General features: G+C 42.8%; 1 protein-coding gene across 1 annotated transcript; it reads left to right on the top strand.

Annotated features, from left to right (window-relative positions):
• Positions 1 to 16,477: 16,477 nt before the first annotated feature.
• Positions 16,478 to 18,924, top strand: LOC133814350 (protein FAR1-RELATED SEQUENCE 5-like). Its single transcript, XM_062247321.1, has 3 exons — positions 16,478 to 17,427; positions 17,506 to 17,814; positions 17,898 to 18,924. The coding sequence occupies exons 1-3, from the start codon at positions 16,478 to 16,480 to the stop codon at positions 18,922 to 18,924; spliced, it is 2,286 nt and encodes a 761-aa protein (XP_062103305.1).
• The last annotated feature ends 931 nt before the right edge of the window (positions 18,925 to 19,855 follow it).

Raw genomic sequence — 19,855 nt, 5'->3', positions numbered from 1 at the left:
AACCGAATTATCAAAAACATATAAAGTATTTGGATATAACCAAATACGCGAGCTTAGATAGTTCGGACAACCGAATTATAAAAAATAAATAAAGTATTTGGATATAACCAAATACGCGAGCTTAGATAGTTCGGACATAACCGAACTACCAAAAACCTAAAACGTTTGGAGTTAACCAGATGTGCAAACTTAACAGGTTTGGAACAAACCAGCCAAAAAACTAATCGATGATAAGTAGGAACCTAAACCTATTTCGAAATAAGTCGAGATCGAGGCTGGAATATCTTAAGAGAAAAATAGTTTCAAACTCTTAACCTCGGAGCAAAAACTGAGGATGAGTAAAAGTGACTAAACAAAAAAGATATAGCCAAATCATTTACGTTACATACCATATAAGTACTTCCGGGTTCATGGTTAAAGTAACATCCGACCTTGATTAATAACGAGGTCGAAAGCGGATAATTCGAACAAACTATGCATGAATGCATCGAGTTTCGAGCTTAAAATCCAAACTATGTTTGTATGAACAAATAAACATAACTGATTCATCAACATAAAATGTGCAAAATATTTCGAGCCAAGAAATGCAAAGCATGTAAAAGAATAGTTAAAGAAACTGTATCAGCCCCGTGGGCATAAATTAAAAATAATTACAAAATAGGGGGACGCAGCCCCAATAAATGACTCCCCCGAGGTCAGATTTAAGGAAGAGGAGTATCCTTGGCCTTCTCAGCATCACTATCACCGGACCCTCCAGGACGAATAGCATGACTATCCTTCTGAGCCGCCTCTCGAGCAGCCACACTTGCCTCAAGACGGGCATTCCACCGCTCAACATATGTGGCCTCGAGAGGGCCCAGGAAGCTGGTATCGAGGTCGGCATTATCAGCCCAAAGTTTGTACATGGCTTGGTCGACCGCTTTCTCCTTCTGCTCCTTATATCGTCCAGGAGGCGGGCCTTCTCGCTCTCCATGAAGTCGAAGGTGACAGATTTCTCCTCTTCGAGCTTGGCATTGGCCTTCTCGAGCTCAGCATTCGACTTTTCCAGCTCCTCGAGACGGGTCTTCATTTTTTCAAGTTCAGACCTCGAGTCTTTGAGCTCGTCAGCCATCTTAAGCTCGAGATCCTTCAATTTTTGGGCCAGAGACATGCTCGTTTGCACCTCGTTGGACAGCTTATAGTTGAGCTGTGCTAAAACGACAAGGGCCTGAAACACAAAGAACGAATCAGAATTGCGAACTGAGGCATAAATACTTAAAATAGAGTTGCGAAGGCTACTGTGGCTGTGAGTTCGATACTCTTATCATAAAGAGTATTGCAGTCCGAGGCCTTGTGCACGAGATCCCAGTGGTCGGCGCCGAAGCCAGCAAAGCTCTAACCCACTCGAGAAAGGACATCCGAGATGAGCATAGCCCCTTCTGTCCCAGCGGCGCCATCAAGCACGTACTCCTCAATATGAGTTCGGGCCGTTGGCAGCTGAACCTTGGAGGTAGAAGGTTTCTTCGGGGGCCGAACAACTGCTAATTGGGTTTCGGTGGGAGGCAGTGAGATGGGCGCGGTCGAGCCAGACGCATCAACCTGAACAGTCGGTTCCTTGGCTGTGCTCGCAGTAGTCTGGGCCGTGGGGGTCGTCTCGCGGCGTCTGGGTACCTTGGACGGTCAGTCGGACCTCCCTGGTATTCTCAGACGCTTGCTCCTCTGGGCGCCAGCTCCCCCATCGCTAAAGAGCACAGCGTCGAGGTCGGGATTCATGGCGCCTGCACAGTTAAAATGAGTTAGACAATAATAATAAGTTTGAAAAGATAGGGAAACCAGGAAAAGAAAAAACCTAACTGGAACTCTCCCCCGAGCTCGAACTTGGGGACCAAGAAATTCCCCCGTCTTCAGAGGAGGCGGGGGGAGTGCCTTCCCTATAGGTGGGAAAAAGGCATCAATCTGGAACGTTGAAAAAAAATCCTTGCAAAATCCAACGGTCAGGGATCAGTGACAAGATGGCGCCGAAAAGGTGTCAGACGGACGATCGTGGGCATGTTTCCAAGGTACTCAAGTACCAAAAATGAGCAATACCTGGTTGACGCGTGTCTGTTGACCCTCGATTTAGCCAACTGACACGGAGTCAAAATATGAATGATATAGGCGAATATGTATAGATAATAACGTAATGACAAAAGTAAAGAAAACACAGTAATTTATAGTGGTTCGGCCCCAGAATCTGGTAATGACCTACATCCACTTAGAATGATATTGATATGGGAACAAAAGTGTGATCAGAGAGCTTGGGCTCAATGAGTTTCAACACTCCTCATAAACAATCTAGTTTTCACAGATAATTTCTATATTTCTATGGTTTTTTAGCTGCAAAAAGGTCCCTTCCCATGAGCCATCTCTTGCTTTTTATAGGCCCATGGAGGGTTGCCCAATATTGTTACAGATATTATCCCCTGAATCATGGGATATTCAGAAGATTGCATGAAATAAATTCGGGATACATAAGATCTTTCCATAAATGTTGCTTTGCCAGCGGAACCACCGACTAGTCTGGTCGTGGTAAAAACAGGTCTGTCCTGCTTCTGGTGTGTCTCCTGGTCGATACTCTAGCAGACGCTCCAGGTGTCAGGCACGTGTCAAGAGATTATTCGCCACGTCACAAATGCTAATTTATTGGATAACATTTGCCCCCCAAAGTTTATTTACTACGAACAGTAAATAAACTTTGAGTGAACGACCCTTCGGTAACCCCTCCTGACGTGTCAGAGCCTTTCGTGCGTTCTTGAAAAAAAGAAAACCACTTCTGTCTAATCAAGGCTTTTCAGTTTCCCAGAAACAATTTTGACGGCCATTACGCTTCCCCATACTTCGAAAATGGAAAACTAATGATCACGCCTTTTGAATACCAAAGACAAACTTATATAAGGTTACTTGAGCCATTTTCTTCCTTTTTACGCACGTCATCTCTTTGTCGAAAAACCCTAAAAACCAGAGCTTTACTCTCTCCGGCGAACCTTCCTTCGTGCTGTAGGATCAGACGGTGGGCTCATTGACTTCCGAAACTCTCATTTCCATCTTCACGACCACTTTCCTTGGTAAGTTACTCTGCAACTCCATGCTTCTAACCTTTCGTGGTGCATGCTTTTAAATGGTGTACTGTTTGAATCTCTTGGTTTCTGGTTTTTTGAACGCCTGTAGATAAGATGTTTTTTGTCGTCAAAGTATGCTTTTGAGTAGGTTTAAAACCCAGGATTAGCACTTTTTAGGACGTAGGATCGAAGTAGCATTTCGATTTTTTAATCCGGTTGGAAATAATTTCTTCCCGTTGCGAGGGGAGTCGAAAAAGATTTTCAGGAAAACTTTTCACTTTCACCCTTTTGGTCCGCTTTTTAAACTGTTTGCGCAGAGAGACTTAGTTAGAATACTGTTATATAAAGGCTTAGCTTTTATACTTCGACCAGCGTTACTTTAAGAATCTCCTAGATCCCTCTGACCTCGCCTCCCCATTCTTCTGTTTGCAGATTTTAATGCCAGATTTGTGGGGAGGTGAGAGACCCATCGACGACGACCTCCTTGCCCAACTGCTCGAGGGAGAAGAACAAATATCCGATCGCATCCACCAGATACCCTTCTCACGAGCCTCTTCCAGACCGCACCCTTCTCCTTCTATGGCCCGTTCAAAATCCTCTGGCAAGAAAAGGCCTGAATCTGAAAGTAACCCATCTCCTTCTGCCCAGCCTGACTCGCAGGCGGGGGCTCCCTCGACCAGTGGTCGAGAAAATCTTACTCCTGACCCCAATATCCAAACTAGGGCTCGTCCTCGTCATCGCAATCCGCCTGATGTCGAGTGGTACACTCCTCCAGCCAGTTCGATGACCCTTCGGATGGTCGCGAACTGCTTCAGAAAATACCCCCTAACGGGGGTAACCATTACAAGTCCTACTGCGGAGCAGAGGGCTAACCGTCCAGGAGGGGCAAACAGCGCCTGGTCCCGGTATCACATTGAAGCGGGGGCTTATCTCCCTCTTCATCCTTTCTTTGTGGGGGTGGCCAATTATTTCGGCGTCGCTCCCTTTCAAATAACCCCTAATGGATATAGGATGTTGGCTGCACTCTATGTCCTGTACAAACTTAACAAGTGGCCAGAACCTTCACCTCATGAGGTTAATTACCTCTTTGATCTTAAGTCCAATCCTCAACACAACGGGACGGGCTTTTTTCACTTCTGCCATCAGGAAACTGGCCGGACGTTTTTGAGTGGCACCACCCACATATCAAACGTGGGACATTACAACAAGGAGTACTTCTTTACTCCGGATATATCCAGCAACAACTTGGCTTTCGCGAGAGGAGGTACAATTTTGTCTTTCCCCTGGTCGATACTTTATCATAGAGTATTTCTCTTCGTCATTTCTCAAACTCGACTTGCTTTTCAGGCCCCTGGTTGCGCCCGACCCCAACACCAGACATGGTGTCGAGGTCTGACACTCTGGCCAAGATGTCTGCCGCTACCAAATGTGTCAAGACCTTGACACAAGAAAAGAATTTGAGGTCGTCTGGCCTTCTGGCTCCTCGCCATGACAATAGAGGGTCCGAAACGGACGAACCCACTGCTGGGGGGGTTCCCGAGCAGCAATTTCCTGTGCCCTCTCCAAGGAGGAGCCCAACAGGAGTTACGATCAGGGAACCCACGGGCAGCCCTTCTGCAGAAAGGCCTTCTGCTCCCCAAGGCAAGGGGAAAGAAACGGCCAAAGAACCAGTTGTTGACTTGGAAGAGTCTTCTGATGACAATGGTAACGTTATTTCGCTTTTAAATGGTCTGCCAATCCCCTGTCACATGTTTGACGGGGATGGCAACTTTACATATGCTCCAAATCTAGGGCCAAACTTCTTCATGCCAGAAAATGAGTATATGATTAATAGAGTCAATAGTATAGCGACCAGTAGTTGTAGCTCGGGTATTCACTTTATTATCTTCTTTCTGTTGTATTACTTTTTTCCACCTTTTTCTTCCCTTATTAACCTTTTGTGTTTATTTTCATGCAGATATGTCGACTCCCAATATCTTTGACATGTACCAGGCCGAAGAGGAAGAGGAAGTCCCTCAACTTCAACGGAGGTCAAAGAAACGAACTGGTGAAACCAGTCGAGGCCCTTCAGCCAAGAAGAGTCGACCAGAAGACCCTCCTCAGGGTACTTCAACCGGGCAAAGTCCTGCGCCAACCGGGCGAACTCCTACCCCTCCTCCAGCTCCTTCTGAACAGCAAAACACCCCTGCTCGATCCAATCCTCCACCTGCGCCTGCTAGGGAGCATCTTTCTCGCGAAGAGGCTCATGAGGCCAGGCTCGTGAGCCATACCATTCGATCCGCTAAGGATCGAATTGAACGGATTGGCAGAGGTGAGCGTGTTGGGGCTGCCATGATCCAAGCAGTAGAGCTACCAGTCGATCAGATCCTGAACAGGACTCTGAACGAGATCTCCAGCGTAAGTATTTCTTTGTTTCTCGAGTCTTTGTTTTTTCAGTTCTCGTGGTGAGTCTTGACTTCTTTTTCGTTTACAGGCCTTACTTTCTGCCATTACTGCTCGCACCCGAGCCCAGGCCTACTTTGAGCAGATTGAGGTTAAAGTTCTCGAGAAACATCAGGTGAAGGCGGCTGAGGAGCTTTCGGCTGCTGAAGCCAAACATGCTAAGGAGTTGGGGACGGTGGTCCAAGAGCGGGATGCAGCGGTGACCAAACTGTCTGCGGCTGAAGCTGCTAAAGATGCAGCGGTTAAGCTGAGGGAAGAGTACCGGTCGTACAATAAAACTCATCTCCGCGAGATCAAGCATCTGGAGGGGGTAGTCAAGTCTAAGGACGAGACTATTGCCACTCTCGAGGGCAAGCTGCAGCAGTCGGAGCTCGACAACTCCAAGAATCTGGAAAAGTATAAGAGGGCGACACTCCGATGTTTCTATAACTTTTGGAAACATAATCGGGGTGCTGACTTTAGCTACCTTTCAGAGGAGGTCAGAGTTGCGGAGTTGGCTCGGTGCGCTGCTCAACTGGCTGAAGAGGAGGCGAGAGCTGCGACTCCTGCAACCCCAAGCGTCGTTGGTTTGGACGAAGAAACCATCGAGGAAGAGACTGACCAGGTTGTTGCCCAGGATCCTCCTGCCCCCCATGCCTCTTAATTTATTTAGCTGTTCTTCTTTCTTTTTAAACACGCGACCCACGGGTCGCAATGTAAAGACAATAATTTCTTTTTAAACTTTGCTGCACGGGCAGTAAATCTTTTTGTTTGAACAATTACATCCAAGCAGCAATGCTTGCGGTGTAAAAGCTTAACTCTTGGTGTTATAATATTTTTACTTATTATAACGTTTGTCCGTATGACCGAACTTAGCATAGTACTTTGGCATCATATATTTTGAAAAAATACCCTAAGTACTTGAAGCATGCTTTCACTCATTTTGTTCATGTGTTTACATACCTTGAGAGTATGCTTTGCTATCGATGTGCCTTATATGCCCCCCAAGTGATCGAGGAGCTCTTAGGTCCTTGGTCACTTGCCTTGACCATGGCCTGTTCGATCATTACTGTTCGAGCGGAAAAATGATACTTGTAATACAGCAAAACAACACACGTAATGAACAAATACTTGTAAATGTAAATTCACAAAGTTTGGCAAGAACGACTGGCTGAGCACAGTCCCTTATAATTTCGTATTAAAAATGGACTAATCATGTCTTTACGAATGATTCTGAAACAGAATCTTACATATACGAGCAGTTAGCCATACACCGTGGCTAACCCTCTTTGCAAAACTTGTAAAAATTAATGGGGAAAATTTGAACAAGCCAGTCCTTTAAGAAGGGCTGTTTATTGATAATACTTGCGCAGGTGTTCTCCATTCCAGTAACGTGGAACGAGATCTCCGTTTAAGCGTGCAAGTTTGTAGGTGCCTGGGTGAAGGACTTCTTCAATCTGGTAAGGTCCTTCCTAGTTAGGTCCGAGCACGCCGGCAGTGGGGTCGCGGGTATTCAAGAAGACTCGTCGTAACACCAAGTCTCCGACGTTGAATCTTCTTTCTTTAACTTTGGAGTTAAAGTACCGGGCGACTTTTTGTTGATAAGCAGCAACTCGGAGTTGAGACTTTTCTCGTATCTCATCAATTGAGTCTAAAGACTCCAGTATTAGCTGGCTGTTTTTCTCTTGATCATACGTTAAACGCCGATGTGAGGGGGGATCTATCTCGACGGGTATCATGGCCTCATACCCATAGGCTAAGGAAAATGGGGTACGCCCTGTGGCTGTTCGATGAGATGTTCTATATGACCAGAGGACTTCCGGTAGTTGTTCTGGCCATGCTCCTTTCGCTTCTTCAAGTCTTTTCTTCAGGGTGTCTTTGAGGGTTTTGTTTACAGCTTCGACTTGCCCATTCGCTTGGGGGTGTGCGACTGAAGAAAAGCTCTTGATTACCCCATGCCTTTCGCAGAAATCGGTGAACAGGTCGCTGTCAAATTGGGTTCCGTTGTCTGAAACTATCTTTCTGGGCAAACCATACCGGCACACAATGTTCTTGATGACAAAGTCGAGAACTTTCTTGGTCGTTATGGTTGCGAGTGGTTCAGCTTCGACCCATTTTGTAAAGTAATCGACTGCCACAAATGCGTACTTTACTCCTCCTTTTCCTGTCGGTAGTGATCCAATTAAATCTATTCCCCATATTGCGAAAGGCCACGGGCTTTGCATCTGCTTTAGCTCGTTTGGAGCTGCTCGTGGGATTTTGGAGAACCTCTGACATTTATCACACCTTCGTACGTACTCCATTGAATCCTCGATCATCGTTGGCCAAAAATAGCCTTGTCGAAGAATTTTTTTCGCCAAACTCTGCCCCCCAGCGTGATCTCCGCAGAAGCCCTCATGCACCTCTTTCATGAGTTCCTTGGCTTTTTCTGTTGTAATGCACCTGAGCAGTGGCATTGAATATCCTCTTCGGTACATAACACCGTCGAGCAGTATGTACCTAGCAGCTTGTCTTTGTAGAGTTCTGGCTTTGTTTCTATCTACTGGCAATGTCCCATTTGTCAGATACTCCAGGTAAGGTGCCATCCATGTATCTTCTACTCGAATTTCCATGCTGGCTTCGGCTGCATCAATGCTCGGTTCACTTAATCTCTCTACTGGGACTATGTTCAAGGTGTCAGCATCTTTGGCACTTGCAAGTTTGGCCAAGGCGTCTGCATTCGAATTTCGGTCTCGTGGAATTTGCTGGAGGGTGTATTTTGTAAACTGTGCTAGCAAATCTTTTGTTTTATTAAGGTAGGCCATCATTTTTAACCCTCGTGCTTGATATTCTCCCAGGACTTGATTCACGACCAGCTGAGAGTCGCTGAAAATATCGAGCGCTTTTATGTTCATCTCCCTGGCCATTTTCAGTCCAGCGAGGAGTGCTTCGTATTCCGCTTCATTGTTTGACGCTGCGAAATCAAACCTGATTGCGCAGTGAAATCGATGCCCTTCGGGCGTTATCAATATCACTCCTGCTCCAGCGTGAGATTCATTAGATGATCCATCTGTGAATAGTTTCCACGAAGGAGTCTTGTCTTGAGGCATGGGCGCCTCAGGTTTCTCGCACAACTCGTTGCTGGGGAGTTCAGTGAACTCCGCAATAAAATCGGCTAAGGCTTGCCCTTTTATTGCTGCTCGCGGTGAATAAGTCACGTCGAACTGTCCCAATTCGACCGCCCATTTTAACAGTCGTCCAGCCGCCTCAGGTTTTTGGAGGACCTGCCGAAGGGGCTGGTCGGTCAAAACCATGATAGGATGGGCTTGGAAGTACGGTCGCAACTTTCGGGAAGCTAGAATTAGGCAATACGCTAATCTTTCGATCGGTGGGTATTTTAATTCTGCACCGATCAGCCTTTTGCTGACGTAGTAAACAGCTTTCTGCACGCCTTCTTCTTCCCGTATCAGTACCGCACTAGCAGCAACTTCGGTAATCGCCAGATAAATATACAAAGTCTCTCCTTCCATTGGTTTTGATAGGACAGGAGGTTGCGACATATGAGCCTTTACTGTCTGGAATGCTTGCTAGCAGTCTTCCGTCCATTCAAACTTTTTATTTCCCCTAAGTAGATTGAAGAATGGAACGCACTTGTCAGTTGATTTTGAGATGAATCTACTAAGGGCAGCTATCCTTCCGGTCAGGCTTTGGACATCCTTGATCTTTTCTGGCGACTTCATATCGATCAGGGCTTTTATCTTGTCGGGGTTGGCCTCGATTCCCCTTGAATTCACTATAAATCCCAAAAACTTTCCTGACCCGACTCCGAAGGAACATTTGAGGGGATTCAACTTCATATGGTACTTATTTAACACATCAAAGCACCTTTGCAAATCCTTCACATGTCCTTCAGCCTTCTTGGACTTTACCAGCATGTCATCCACGTATACTTCCATGCTTACTCCGATCAGCTCCTTGAACATGTGGTTGACCAATCGTTGGTAAGTTGCACCTGCGTTCTTCAGTCCAAAGGGCATTACTTTGTAACAATATAAGCCCGTATCGGTCCGAAAGCTGGTATGATCCTCATCAGGGGGATGCATGCTGATCTGATTGTAGCCTGAATACGCATCCATGAACGAAAGGGTCTCATGCCCAGCGGTTGCATCGACTAGCTGGTCGATCCTCGGGAGTGGGAAGCAGTCTTTTGGGCAGGCCTTATTGAGGTCTGTAAAATCCACACAGGTCCGCCATTTGCCGTTAGGCTTGGGGACCAACACCGGATTGGAGACCCATGATGGATAAAATGCCACCCTGATGAACCCATTTTCTTTAAGTCTTTCGACTTCTTCTTTCAAGGCTCTTGATCTGTCTTTATCGAGCAGCCTTCTTTTTTGTTGCACCGGTGGAAAGACTTTGTTTATGTTCAGGACATGGCTGATCACCGCAGGATCTATTCCGACCATGTCTTTATGTGACCAGGCGAAAACTCCCTGGTTCTCTTGCAAGAATTCCACCAACGCCTGTTTCGCGGTAGGTTCTAAATTCTTCCCAATCTTTACGATTCGAGTCGGGTCTTTTTCATCGAGATGGACCTCCTCCAGGTCCTCGACGGGTCCAACATTTTCTTCAAAATCCCCAAAGCGAGGATCCAAATCTATATCCTCACTTTGGGCAACACCCTATTTGGTGACTTTTCCACCTGATTGGGTTTTGCTGTCTTCCGTCATCTGCAATCGTTCTGGGGTAGCGCTCCTTGATGTTCCACTTTTTGCCTTTGTGATCGAGGCGTTATAGCACTCCCTGGCTTCCCTTTGGTTTTCCAAAACGCATCCTACCCCTGCGTCCGTTGGGAATTTCATGGCTAGGTGCCACATGGAGATGATGGCCCTCAGTTCAACCAGTATGGGTCTTCCAATAACGGCGTTATACGCTGAAGGACAATCGACCACTACAAAAGTGGCGAGTAATGTTCTTGAAGCAGGCGCTGTACCCGTTGTCACTGGGAGTTTGATCATTCCGGCTGGAGCGAGTCCTTCTCCAGAGAAGCCGTATATGGTTTGATTGCAGGGCTCCAAGTCCTTCACGGACAGCTTCATGCGTTCCAGCGTTGATTTATAGAGGATGTTCACTGAACTTCCTGTATCGACCAGTACTCTTTTTACCATCATATTGGCCATTTGGATATCCACGACCAGCGGATCGGAATGTGGGAACCGGACGTGTTGGGCATCGCCCTCAGAGAAGGTTATCCCGCACTCCTCTGAGCGGGCCTTTTTCGGCGCTCGGTCCTCTACAGTCATCATCTCGATGTCCTGGTCGTGGCGCAGAGTTCGAGCATATCGTTCTCTAGCCTTTCCGCTATTTCCAGCGAGGTGTGGGCCTCCACAGATGGTTAAAAGTGTTCCGGCTACGGGGGCAGGCTGTAATGGTGGCGAGCGTTGGCGTGTGGACGTCTGCTCGTTGCCACCTGGAGCTTCTCGTTGGGAAGTTCCCGAGGCCCGTACGTACCTTCTCAAGTGTCCTTGTCTAATGAGGAACTCGATTTCATCTTTTAGCTGGTTGCATTCATTAGTGTCATGTCCATAGTCGTTATGATAACGACAGAATTTGGTAGTGTCTCTTTTCGAAATGTCTTTTCGAATGGGCCCAGGCTTCTTGTAGGGGACGCTAGAGCTTGTGGCCTGGTATACCTCTCCTCGAGACTCAACGAGGGCAGTGTAGTTAGTGAACCTAGGTTCATAACGATTACTCTTGGCTCGCTTATTGTCGGAGGTGGAAGGCTCATTGTGTTGCCGTTTCCCACCATTCTTGCCATTACCGTTGCCGTTTCCGTTGCCGTTGCCGTTGCCATTTGGTTTGGTGCCATTGGCGGCTTTGGCGGGTTCGGCAGCCTTCTTGCCCTTGTTCGAGGATTTTCCATCATCGGCAATGGCTTCTTCGAGTTTGATATACTGATCAGCTCGGTCTAAGAATTCCTGGGTGGTTCTGACCCCATCCTTACGAAGACTTTTCCATAGGGGCGAACGGCGTCTCACTCCCGCGGTTATAGCCATCATCTTTCCTTCGTCCCCGACTGTCTTTGCTCTGGCTGCCGCTCGCATAAAGCGCTGGATGTAATCTTTTAGTGATTCTCCATCTTGCTGGCGGATCTCAACCAGTTGGTTTGCTTCGGTCGGGTGGACACGACCTGCGTAGAACTGTCCGTAGAACTCCCTTACGAACATTTCCCAGGAAACTATGCTTGCAGGTGGGAACTTAAAGAACCATTCCTGCGCGGCTTCAGAAAGTGTTGCAGGAAAGATCCTGCACCGAGCGTCTTCGGATACCTTCTGAATATCCATCTGGATTTCAAACTTATTCACATGCGAGACAGGATCTCCGTATCCATCAAAGTTCGGGAGCGTGGGCATCTTGAACTTGCTGGGAGTCTCTGCGTTGGCTATTCTTTGGATAAATGGAGTGCCCTTTCTTCTATCGTGGTCAATATAAGAGGTTCTTCCTCCGACCAATTGTTGCACAGCCTGATTTAGTGCGTCTATCTGGGCTTGCAAGGCAGTAGGAATAGCTACGTTCTCTGCTGCTGGGGGGATGTTCTCACCATGCTTCTCTCGACGATCATTGAGTATGTCTCTTAGATCTTCTTCTCTTCTCCGTTGCTCGCTACCTCCGAGCCGGTTGAAGACATTATTTTGCCGGGGTTGCCCCCCAGCATCTTGTCTATTTGGCTGATCATCTTGAGGTATTTGGCTCCTGCTCCTACCTTTATTTCCGTTCCTCCCATCAGAATTGTTTTTGCCTGAGTCAGCCTCGTTGTAGCCGTGGCCATCTTTGAACTTTGACTGGCTATGGTAAGACTGGTTGTTCCCTCTATTCCCGTCTCTGGCAGAAACACCTCGAGCGTTAGGAGGTGGCTTGCGCTGGTCGCGATGTCCCCGTGCATTATCATGCTGCTGGGATCCACGGACCGCAGAGCCTAACTCCGAGTCTCTCCTGTTACCAGGAGGGTAGTGACCCCTGTTCGCTTGGTGTGGCCCATCATTCTCGCGGCGTCTAGGACTACGAGGCTGTCGCTCGACCCTATTCTGCCTTGGCTGCGGGGGATTACCTCGAGCAGCGTGGGATGGTGGATCTGCCTCGGGGTCCAGTGGGACGTCGTCATGGGGCATCTGGGGCTGTTCAGGCCTTTGCGGACTTGAAGGATGGACTGGTGGGCTAGGATTGGGACCTCCCTGGGGTGGCCCAGTTTCAGGTTGATTAGGCTGCGAGGCAGGCGCGGCCTGATTTCTGGCCAACAGCAAGGCCGCTTCAAGGGCTGCCATGGCCTCAGTCTGGCGGCGATCCACCTCCGCCTGTCTCTCGCTCAACTCCGCCCTCTGACGATCAAGTTCCTGCTGCTGCCTCGCCATAGCTTCTGCGGCAGTCTGTTGATTGGCTCTCAGACTAGCCAGCTCTTCCTGCAACGTGCCCAAGGTGCTCCTCAAAGTCGCATCGTCCATTTCCTCCTCTTCAAAATCTAGTTGCGGTTCATCTTCCGCCATGCTTGCTGGGGGAGGAGGAGGTGGCGGATTCGACGGTGCAGCGGCGGCGGTCTGAGCAGCTTTCTTCCCTGCTTTCGCCATTAGTTTTATCAACAATGATGAGTCGCCCTCTCAATGAAAGCACCAGAATGTTGACCCTCGATTTAGCCAACTGACACGGAGTCAAAATATGAATGATATAGGCGAATATGTATAGATAATAACGTAATGACAAAAGTAAAGAAAACACAGTAATTTATAGTGGTTCGGCCCCAGAATCTGGTAATGACCTACATCCACTTAGAATGATATTGATATGGGAACAAAAGTGTGATCAGAGAGCTTGGGCTCAATGAGTTTCAACACTCCTCATAAACAATCTAGTTTTCACAGATAATTTCTATATTTCTATGGTTTTTTAGCTGCAAAAAGGTCCCTTCCCATGAGCCATCTCTTGCTTTTTATAGGCCCATGGAGGGTTGCCCAATATTGTTACAGATATTATCCCCTGAATCATGGGATATTCAGAAGATTGCATGAAATAAATTCGGGATACATAAGATCTTTCCATAAATGTTGCTTTGCCAGCGGAACCACCGACCAGTCTGGTCGTGGTAATAACAGGTCTGTCCTGCTTCTGGTGTGTCTCCTGGTCGATACTCTAGCAGACGCTCCAGGTGTCAGGCACGTGTCAAGAGATTATTCGCCACGTCACAAATGCTAATTTATTGGATAACAGTGTCCATTTTCAAAAGTGTGACGGTACAGTTCTCAAAGAAAGTAGTTCAAAAGTTTCCTTCTCTTAGGATTCTAACAAATACTTTTGAGGGGGCAAGATGTTATACCCAGATTTCGAGCCATGTTAATTATGACCTCGAAAGTTGGATTCGCAAATCAGTGGACCCATAGGTTTGGAAACATGCTCCAGGATTGTATGTCGAGCTTGCAGGATATAGACGACCTCGAGTATGGTGACCTCGAAGTATTCATGATCTCGGAAGACAGCTCTGGGAACACACTCATCTTCGGGGACGACTTCGGATCAGGGTTCCCGAGCTCGACGCACATACGATCTCGAAAAGCCATGTGACCTCGGAAGATGTCTCCAGCTCGAAAGGTGACAGGAAACCTGGGAGGCTAAAGCCTTAGAGATACGTGATAACCACCTTGAATATCTACAAGTGTTATAAATATGAGATGTAATCCTCATTTATTATTGTAAATCCCCTAGAATCATGGGATATTATTTGGTCAGTTATACGTCCCCTGGCCTTCAGGGGACGTTTCCTTTTATATCTGATTATAGGCATTTAAAGCCATTAATTTTATTTACATAAAAAGAGTAACTACCCAAAATATGTGGGATAGTATTCTGCAGCCTTCTCTATAAATAAAGAAGGCATGCACCATTGTAAAGGACCGAAATTCTGATCCTTGAGAGAAAACTCTGGAGAATTCATTCTTGAAGAATTCCTAGAGATAATCTTGAGATTAATAACAGAGACTCGTGGACTAGGCAGATTTAACTGCTGAACCACGTAAAAATCGTGTGTTTACATTGTTTTATTTCAATTGGCCATTTTCAATTATTGTTTTCGTGCTCTTCTTTCACTGTTTGACGAAAAACGGCGTCAACATTAAATATTAAATGCACATCTTCATATTCAAAGACTCTAACCAACTATCTATATCCTAGCATTAAATAACAAAAATTAATATTGCACAATTGTGGTTATCTGAACCCTAATTTCGAAAATTATAATGAGAATTTTGAAATATTATTGGATTTATACATATTTTCTAAAATTTCAAAATTATATTAAATGCTATTATAATTTTGAAATTTGTAAGTATCAACTTTTAAACCACCTCACTAATTATATTAATTAATGCTATAATTGTTATACCTAGATTTCGAGCCATGTTAAATGTAACCTCGAAAGTTGGATTCGCAACGAATGAACTCGTAAATTTTGAAGTATGCTACAGGACTAAATATTGAGCCTGCAAGACTGAGACGACCTCGAATGTGGTGGTCTCGAAATATTCATGATCTCGAAGGGTAGCTCCCGAGACGCATCTATCCTCAGGGATGACCTCGGATCAAGGGTGCCGAGCCTGACGCGTGTATAATCTCAAAGCCATGTGACCTCGAGAGATGTCATTAGCTCGAAAGCTGATGAGAAACCTGGGAGAATAAGGCCTTGGGGATATATGATAATAACCTTGAACATCTACAAGTGTTGTCTATAAGGGACGTGTTCTGCATTTATTATTGTAAATCCCATAAGATCATGGGATATTATTTGATTAGTTATACGCCCCCTAGTCTTCAGGGGACGTTTCCTTTTATATCGGATTGCAGGCATTTAAAGCCATTTAATTTATTTACACAAAAAGAGTAACTACCCAAAATATGTGGGATAGTATTCTGCATCCTTCTCTATAAATAGAGAGGTCATGCACCATTGTAAATGACCGAAATTCTGAATCTGGAGAGAAAATTCTGAAGAATTCATGCTTAAGAATTTTCAGAGATAATCTTGAGTTTAATAACAAAGACTCGTGGACTAGGCAGATTTAACTGCTGAACCACGTAAAAAATCGTGTTTTGTATTGTCATATTTTAATTGGCCATTGCTAGTTATTGTTTACGTGCTCTTCTTTCACTGTTGACAAAAAACGGCGTCAACAATTATAATTTCGAAATTTATAAGCATCAACTTTTCAACCACCCCACTAATTATATTAAATGTTATTATAATTTCTAAAAATTTAGGTGTAGTTCTATTGATTAAACATTCTGGTGATTCTTAATTACAAAGCAAAGGTTCATAGAACCTACACATATTTTCGAAATTACCTATTATTATGCCAAAAATTATATATAATTATTAAAATTACAACTTTTCAACTTCCCATCAAAACACAATGGTTTCAAAAATGATTTAGTGTTCTTAAAAAAAAATTATAACAATTATATTATTATACATTAATTAGGGCTTACACTAATTACTATTTTGGAGAATTAATTATTGAAAATATGTTAAATATTAAATGCACATCTTCATATTCAAAGACTCTAACTAACTATCTATATCCTAACATTAAAAAAAATAATTAATATTGCACAACTGTGGTTATCTAAACCCTAATTTCAAAAATTCTAATGCAAATTTCGAAAATCATAATGAAAATTTTGAAATATTATTGGATTTATACATATTTTCAAAATTGCAAAATTATATTAAATGCTATTATAATTTCGAAATTTGTAAGTATCAAATTTTCAACCACCCCACTAATTATATTAATTAATGCTATTATAATTTTGAAATTTATAAGCATCAACTTTTCAATCACCCCACTAATTATATTAATTGATGCAATTTTAATAATATAATCAGTTTAAATATAAAAAATATTGAATAGTGCTACACACCATTCGAAAAAAAAAATCAAAAGGAATAGGCTGGAGAAATGACTAGTTACGAAAATGGTTTGGAAGCTGAACAAGAAGATACAAAATCCTTATCTTCTGAACATGAAGTAGACCCTGCTGGGGGAACACGTTTGGAAGAGACAAATGATGAAGATGTACCAGAAGACAATGTTGAATGTGGCATTATTGAAGAATGGACCGAACCTGATATTGCACAATGGAGGAGCTTGCTTCAATTTTTGGATATTGACAAAGAACCAGAACATATTCAGTTTTCAGACTTCGAAGGGAAGGAGTTTGTAAGTATTGAACAAGCAGAATCTTTTTATTTCTTGTATGCGAAAATAATGGGGTTTAGTGTTAGAAAAAAACTGAAGAGGGAGGACAAAAAATGTATTTTACACATTAGAAGTTGGGTGTGTTCAAACGAAGGTTTTAGAGAACAAAAATATTGTAATCTTGATAATAGGTGTAAAGAAGCTCGTGCTCTAACAAGAACAGGTTGTAATGCAGAGTTTAGAATAAATTTAAATAGGGAAACTAACCACTGGATTACAAAGTGTTTTAATAACCACCACAACCATAAGTTTGCTTTCTTTCGTGAAAAGCCATTTCTTAGATCTCATAGAATATTTAGGGACGAGATGAGGGAACAAGTTATGTCAATGAAGAGAGCCGGAATTAAGACATCCCAAATTTGGAATTACATGGTAGAAGTTCATGATGGTTGGGAAAATGTGGGATGTATCAAAGATGACTTATACAAGGGAATCTGTAAAAAATATTCAACTTGGGATGATTGTGACACGTCCACAGCAATGGGTTATCTCGAAGCAAAAAAAGGGCCGGACAACATGTTTTTCTACAAGTATGATGTAGATAAAGAAAATAGATTGAAAAATTTATTCTGGTTTGACGGGACTTCCCAGGTTGATTACCAATTATTTGGTGATTATTTGGCTTTTGATTCTACTTACAAAACCAATAGGTATTTTTAATTTTTTTTTTACCTTATATCGATTTCTTAGTAAAATATCAAATATTATATTAATTTTTTGTTCAACAGGTACGGAAAGCCATTAGTAATACTACTTAGGTCTAATAATCATGACAAAACGTGTGTGTTTGGAGTTGCACTTCTTGATAATGAGACTTCGACCACATATGATTGGGTATTGGAAACATTTTTAGAGTGCATGGGTGGTAAGATGTCGTCAGCAGTTTTGACGGACGGTTGCAAAGCAATGAACAAAGCACTGGATAATATTATGCCTGGTGTTCCACATCGTATTTGCTCGTGGCACATACTAAAAAATGCAATGCACCATGTACACAATATAGCATTCCATCAAGAATTGAAGAAATTTATTTTCAGGTAATACATTAAATGGTGTTTTATCTTATTCTCTCAATTATAATATGAAAACATTTATATTTTTCTTTTTTACAAAAATATAGGTATTACAAGGAGGAAGAATGGGAGGATAATTGGAAAGTGACTGTGAAGAAATATAGATTGACAGGAAATGCATGGGTGGAAGCACAATATGGCACAAGAAAGCAGTGGGCAGATACTTTTCTTCGTGGTATTTATTTTGGTGGAGCTACTGCTACCGGTAGATGCGAATCTATGAATGCATTCTTGAAAAGAGATTTGCAAAATAAAATACCATTGTGGATGTTTATACGACACTTTGACCATGCTTTATCTATGTTACGTTACAACGAGATGAAAGAACACTACAAAACTAATTTGACTGAACCAGTTTTGAACCAGACAACTATGCCGTGTGTGGAGGATGAAATTTCTTCAATTTTCACAAGGGAAATTTTTACAAGGATAAGAAAGGAGATACGGCGTGGCGATAATTTTATTGTCCTAAAGGATGATAAGATACCAGGTTACACTCTTTGTTTGGTGAAAAAATATATTGGTTCTGGATTAAAGCGCAAAGTGTTAATCTCCAACGATGGGGATGATGTGCGATTTGATTGCTATTCTCTTGAGACAAAAGGAATTCCATGTAGACATATTTTTATTTCATTGAAGAATTTGGAGAGAAGAAGTTTGCCAATTTGTTTGGTAAATAGACGTTGGCTAAAAGATGCTAAAGAAGTTCAACTGTTAACTCAAGGTAATGAAAGAAAGTGTCCTCATCCTGAAGTTATTGAAAATACTAGGTACGGTGGTGTAACCACACAAACTACTATCACGTCGTACCTTGCTACACGATCACGAGAAGCATTTCAAAAGGCTATGAAAGTTATATCAGAGTTGAATGCAGAATTGGAAAAAATGCCACCAGATGAAGAGTTAAAACATCCTCAAAATGATGAAGGAGTATTTCCTAATAATATTTTGGACTCTCAGATTAAAAAAAACAAAAGGCAGACCAACTACAACCAGTTTGTTGAAATCATTCTTTGGAGGTGCAAAGAAGAGAAAACCAAAAAAATCGTTATTACATTGCAAGTATTGTGGTGAGGTTCGACATGATTCAAGGAATTGTCCTATGCAGCCAAAGTCCACTACAAAGAAAAATGGTCATTCGAAGAATAAGAAGAAAAAAATCAATCCATGATTAGTGATGTCTTTTGTATAATTGTTTACAAACACTTTCTGTATTGCAATCATTAATTTCGGCTACAACAATATAGGGCTAATTATTGTGTTTTTTTTCCAGATATTATAAATATGGTATTGAGAATTGGAAAATTTAATTCATTTGCATAATTAGGGCCCACACTAATAATTAGTTTGAACAATTAAATATTGAATACATGTTAAATATCAAATGCACCTCTTCATATTCAAAGACAATAACCAACTATCTAAACCCTAATTTCAAAAATTATAATTAGATGTGTAAAATTTATTAATATACAAACCCTAATTTCGACTATGCCAATTGTGGTTTACAATTAATATTGAAATTTTTTAGCATTAAAAATACAAATAATTGCACATCTTAAATATGGTATTGAGAAGTGGGAATTGTTAATGCACCTCTTCAAATTGAAAGACTCAAAGGCTATATATATCCTAGCATTTAGCAAATAATTAATTATTACATAAAAATATATTTTTTATTATTAATTTCGGCTACAACAATATAGGGTTAATTATTGTGTTTTTTTTCAAATATTATAAATATGGTATTGAGAATTGGAAAATTTAATTCATTTGCATAATTAGGGCCTACACTAATAGTTAGTTTGAACAATTAAATATTGAATATATGTTAAATATTAAATGCACCTCTTCATATTCAAAGACAATAACCAACTATCTAAACCCTAATTTCAAAAATTATAATTAGATGTGTAAAATTTATTAATATTAAAAACCTTAATTTCGGTTATGCCAATTGTGGTTTACAATTAATATTGAATTTTTTTAGCATTAAAAATACAAA

Source organism: Humulus lupulus, chromosome 1 (genome assembly GCF_963169125.1).
Source record: "Humulus lupulus chromosome 1, drHumLupu1.1, whole genome shotgun sequence".
Lineage (NCBI taxonomy): Eukaryota > Viridiplantae > Streptophyta > Magnoliopsida > Rosales > Cannabaceae > Humulus > Humulus lupulus.
Note: the sequence above shows the minus strand (reverse complement) of the source record. Positions and strands in the feature narration are given on the sequence as shown.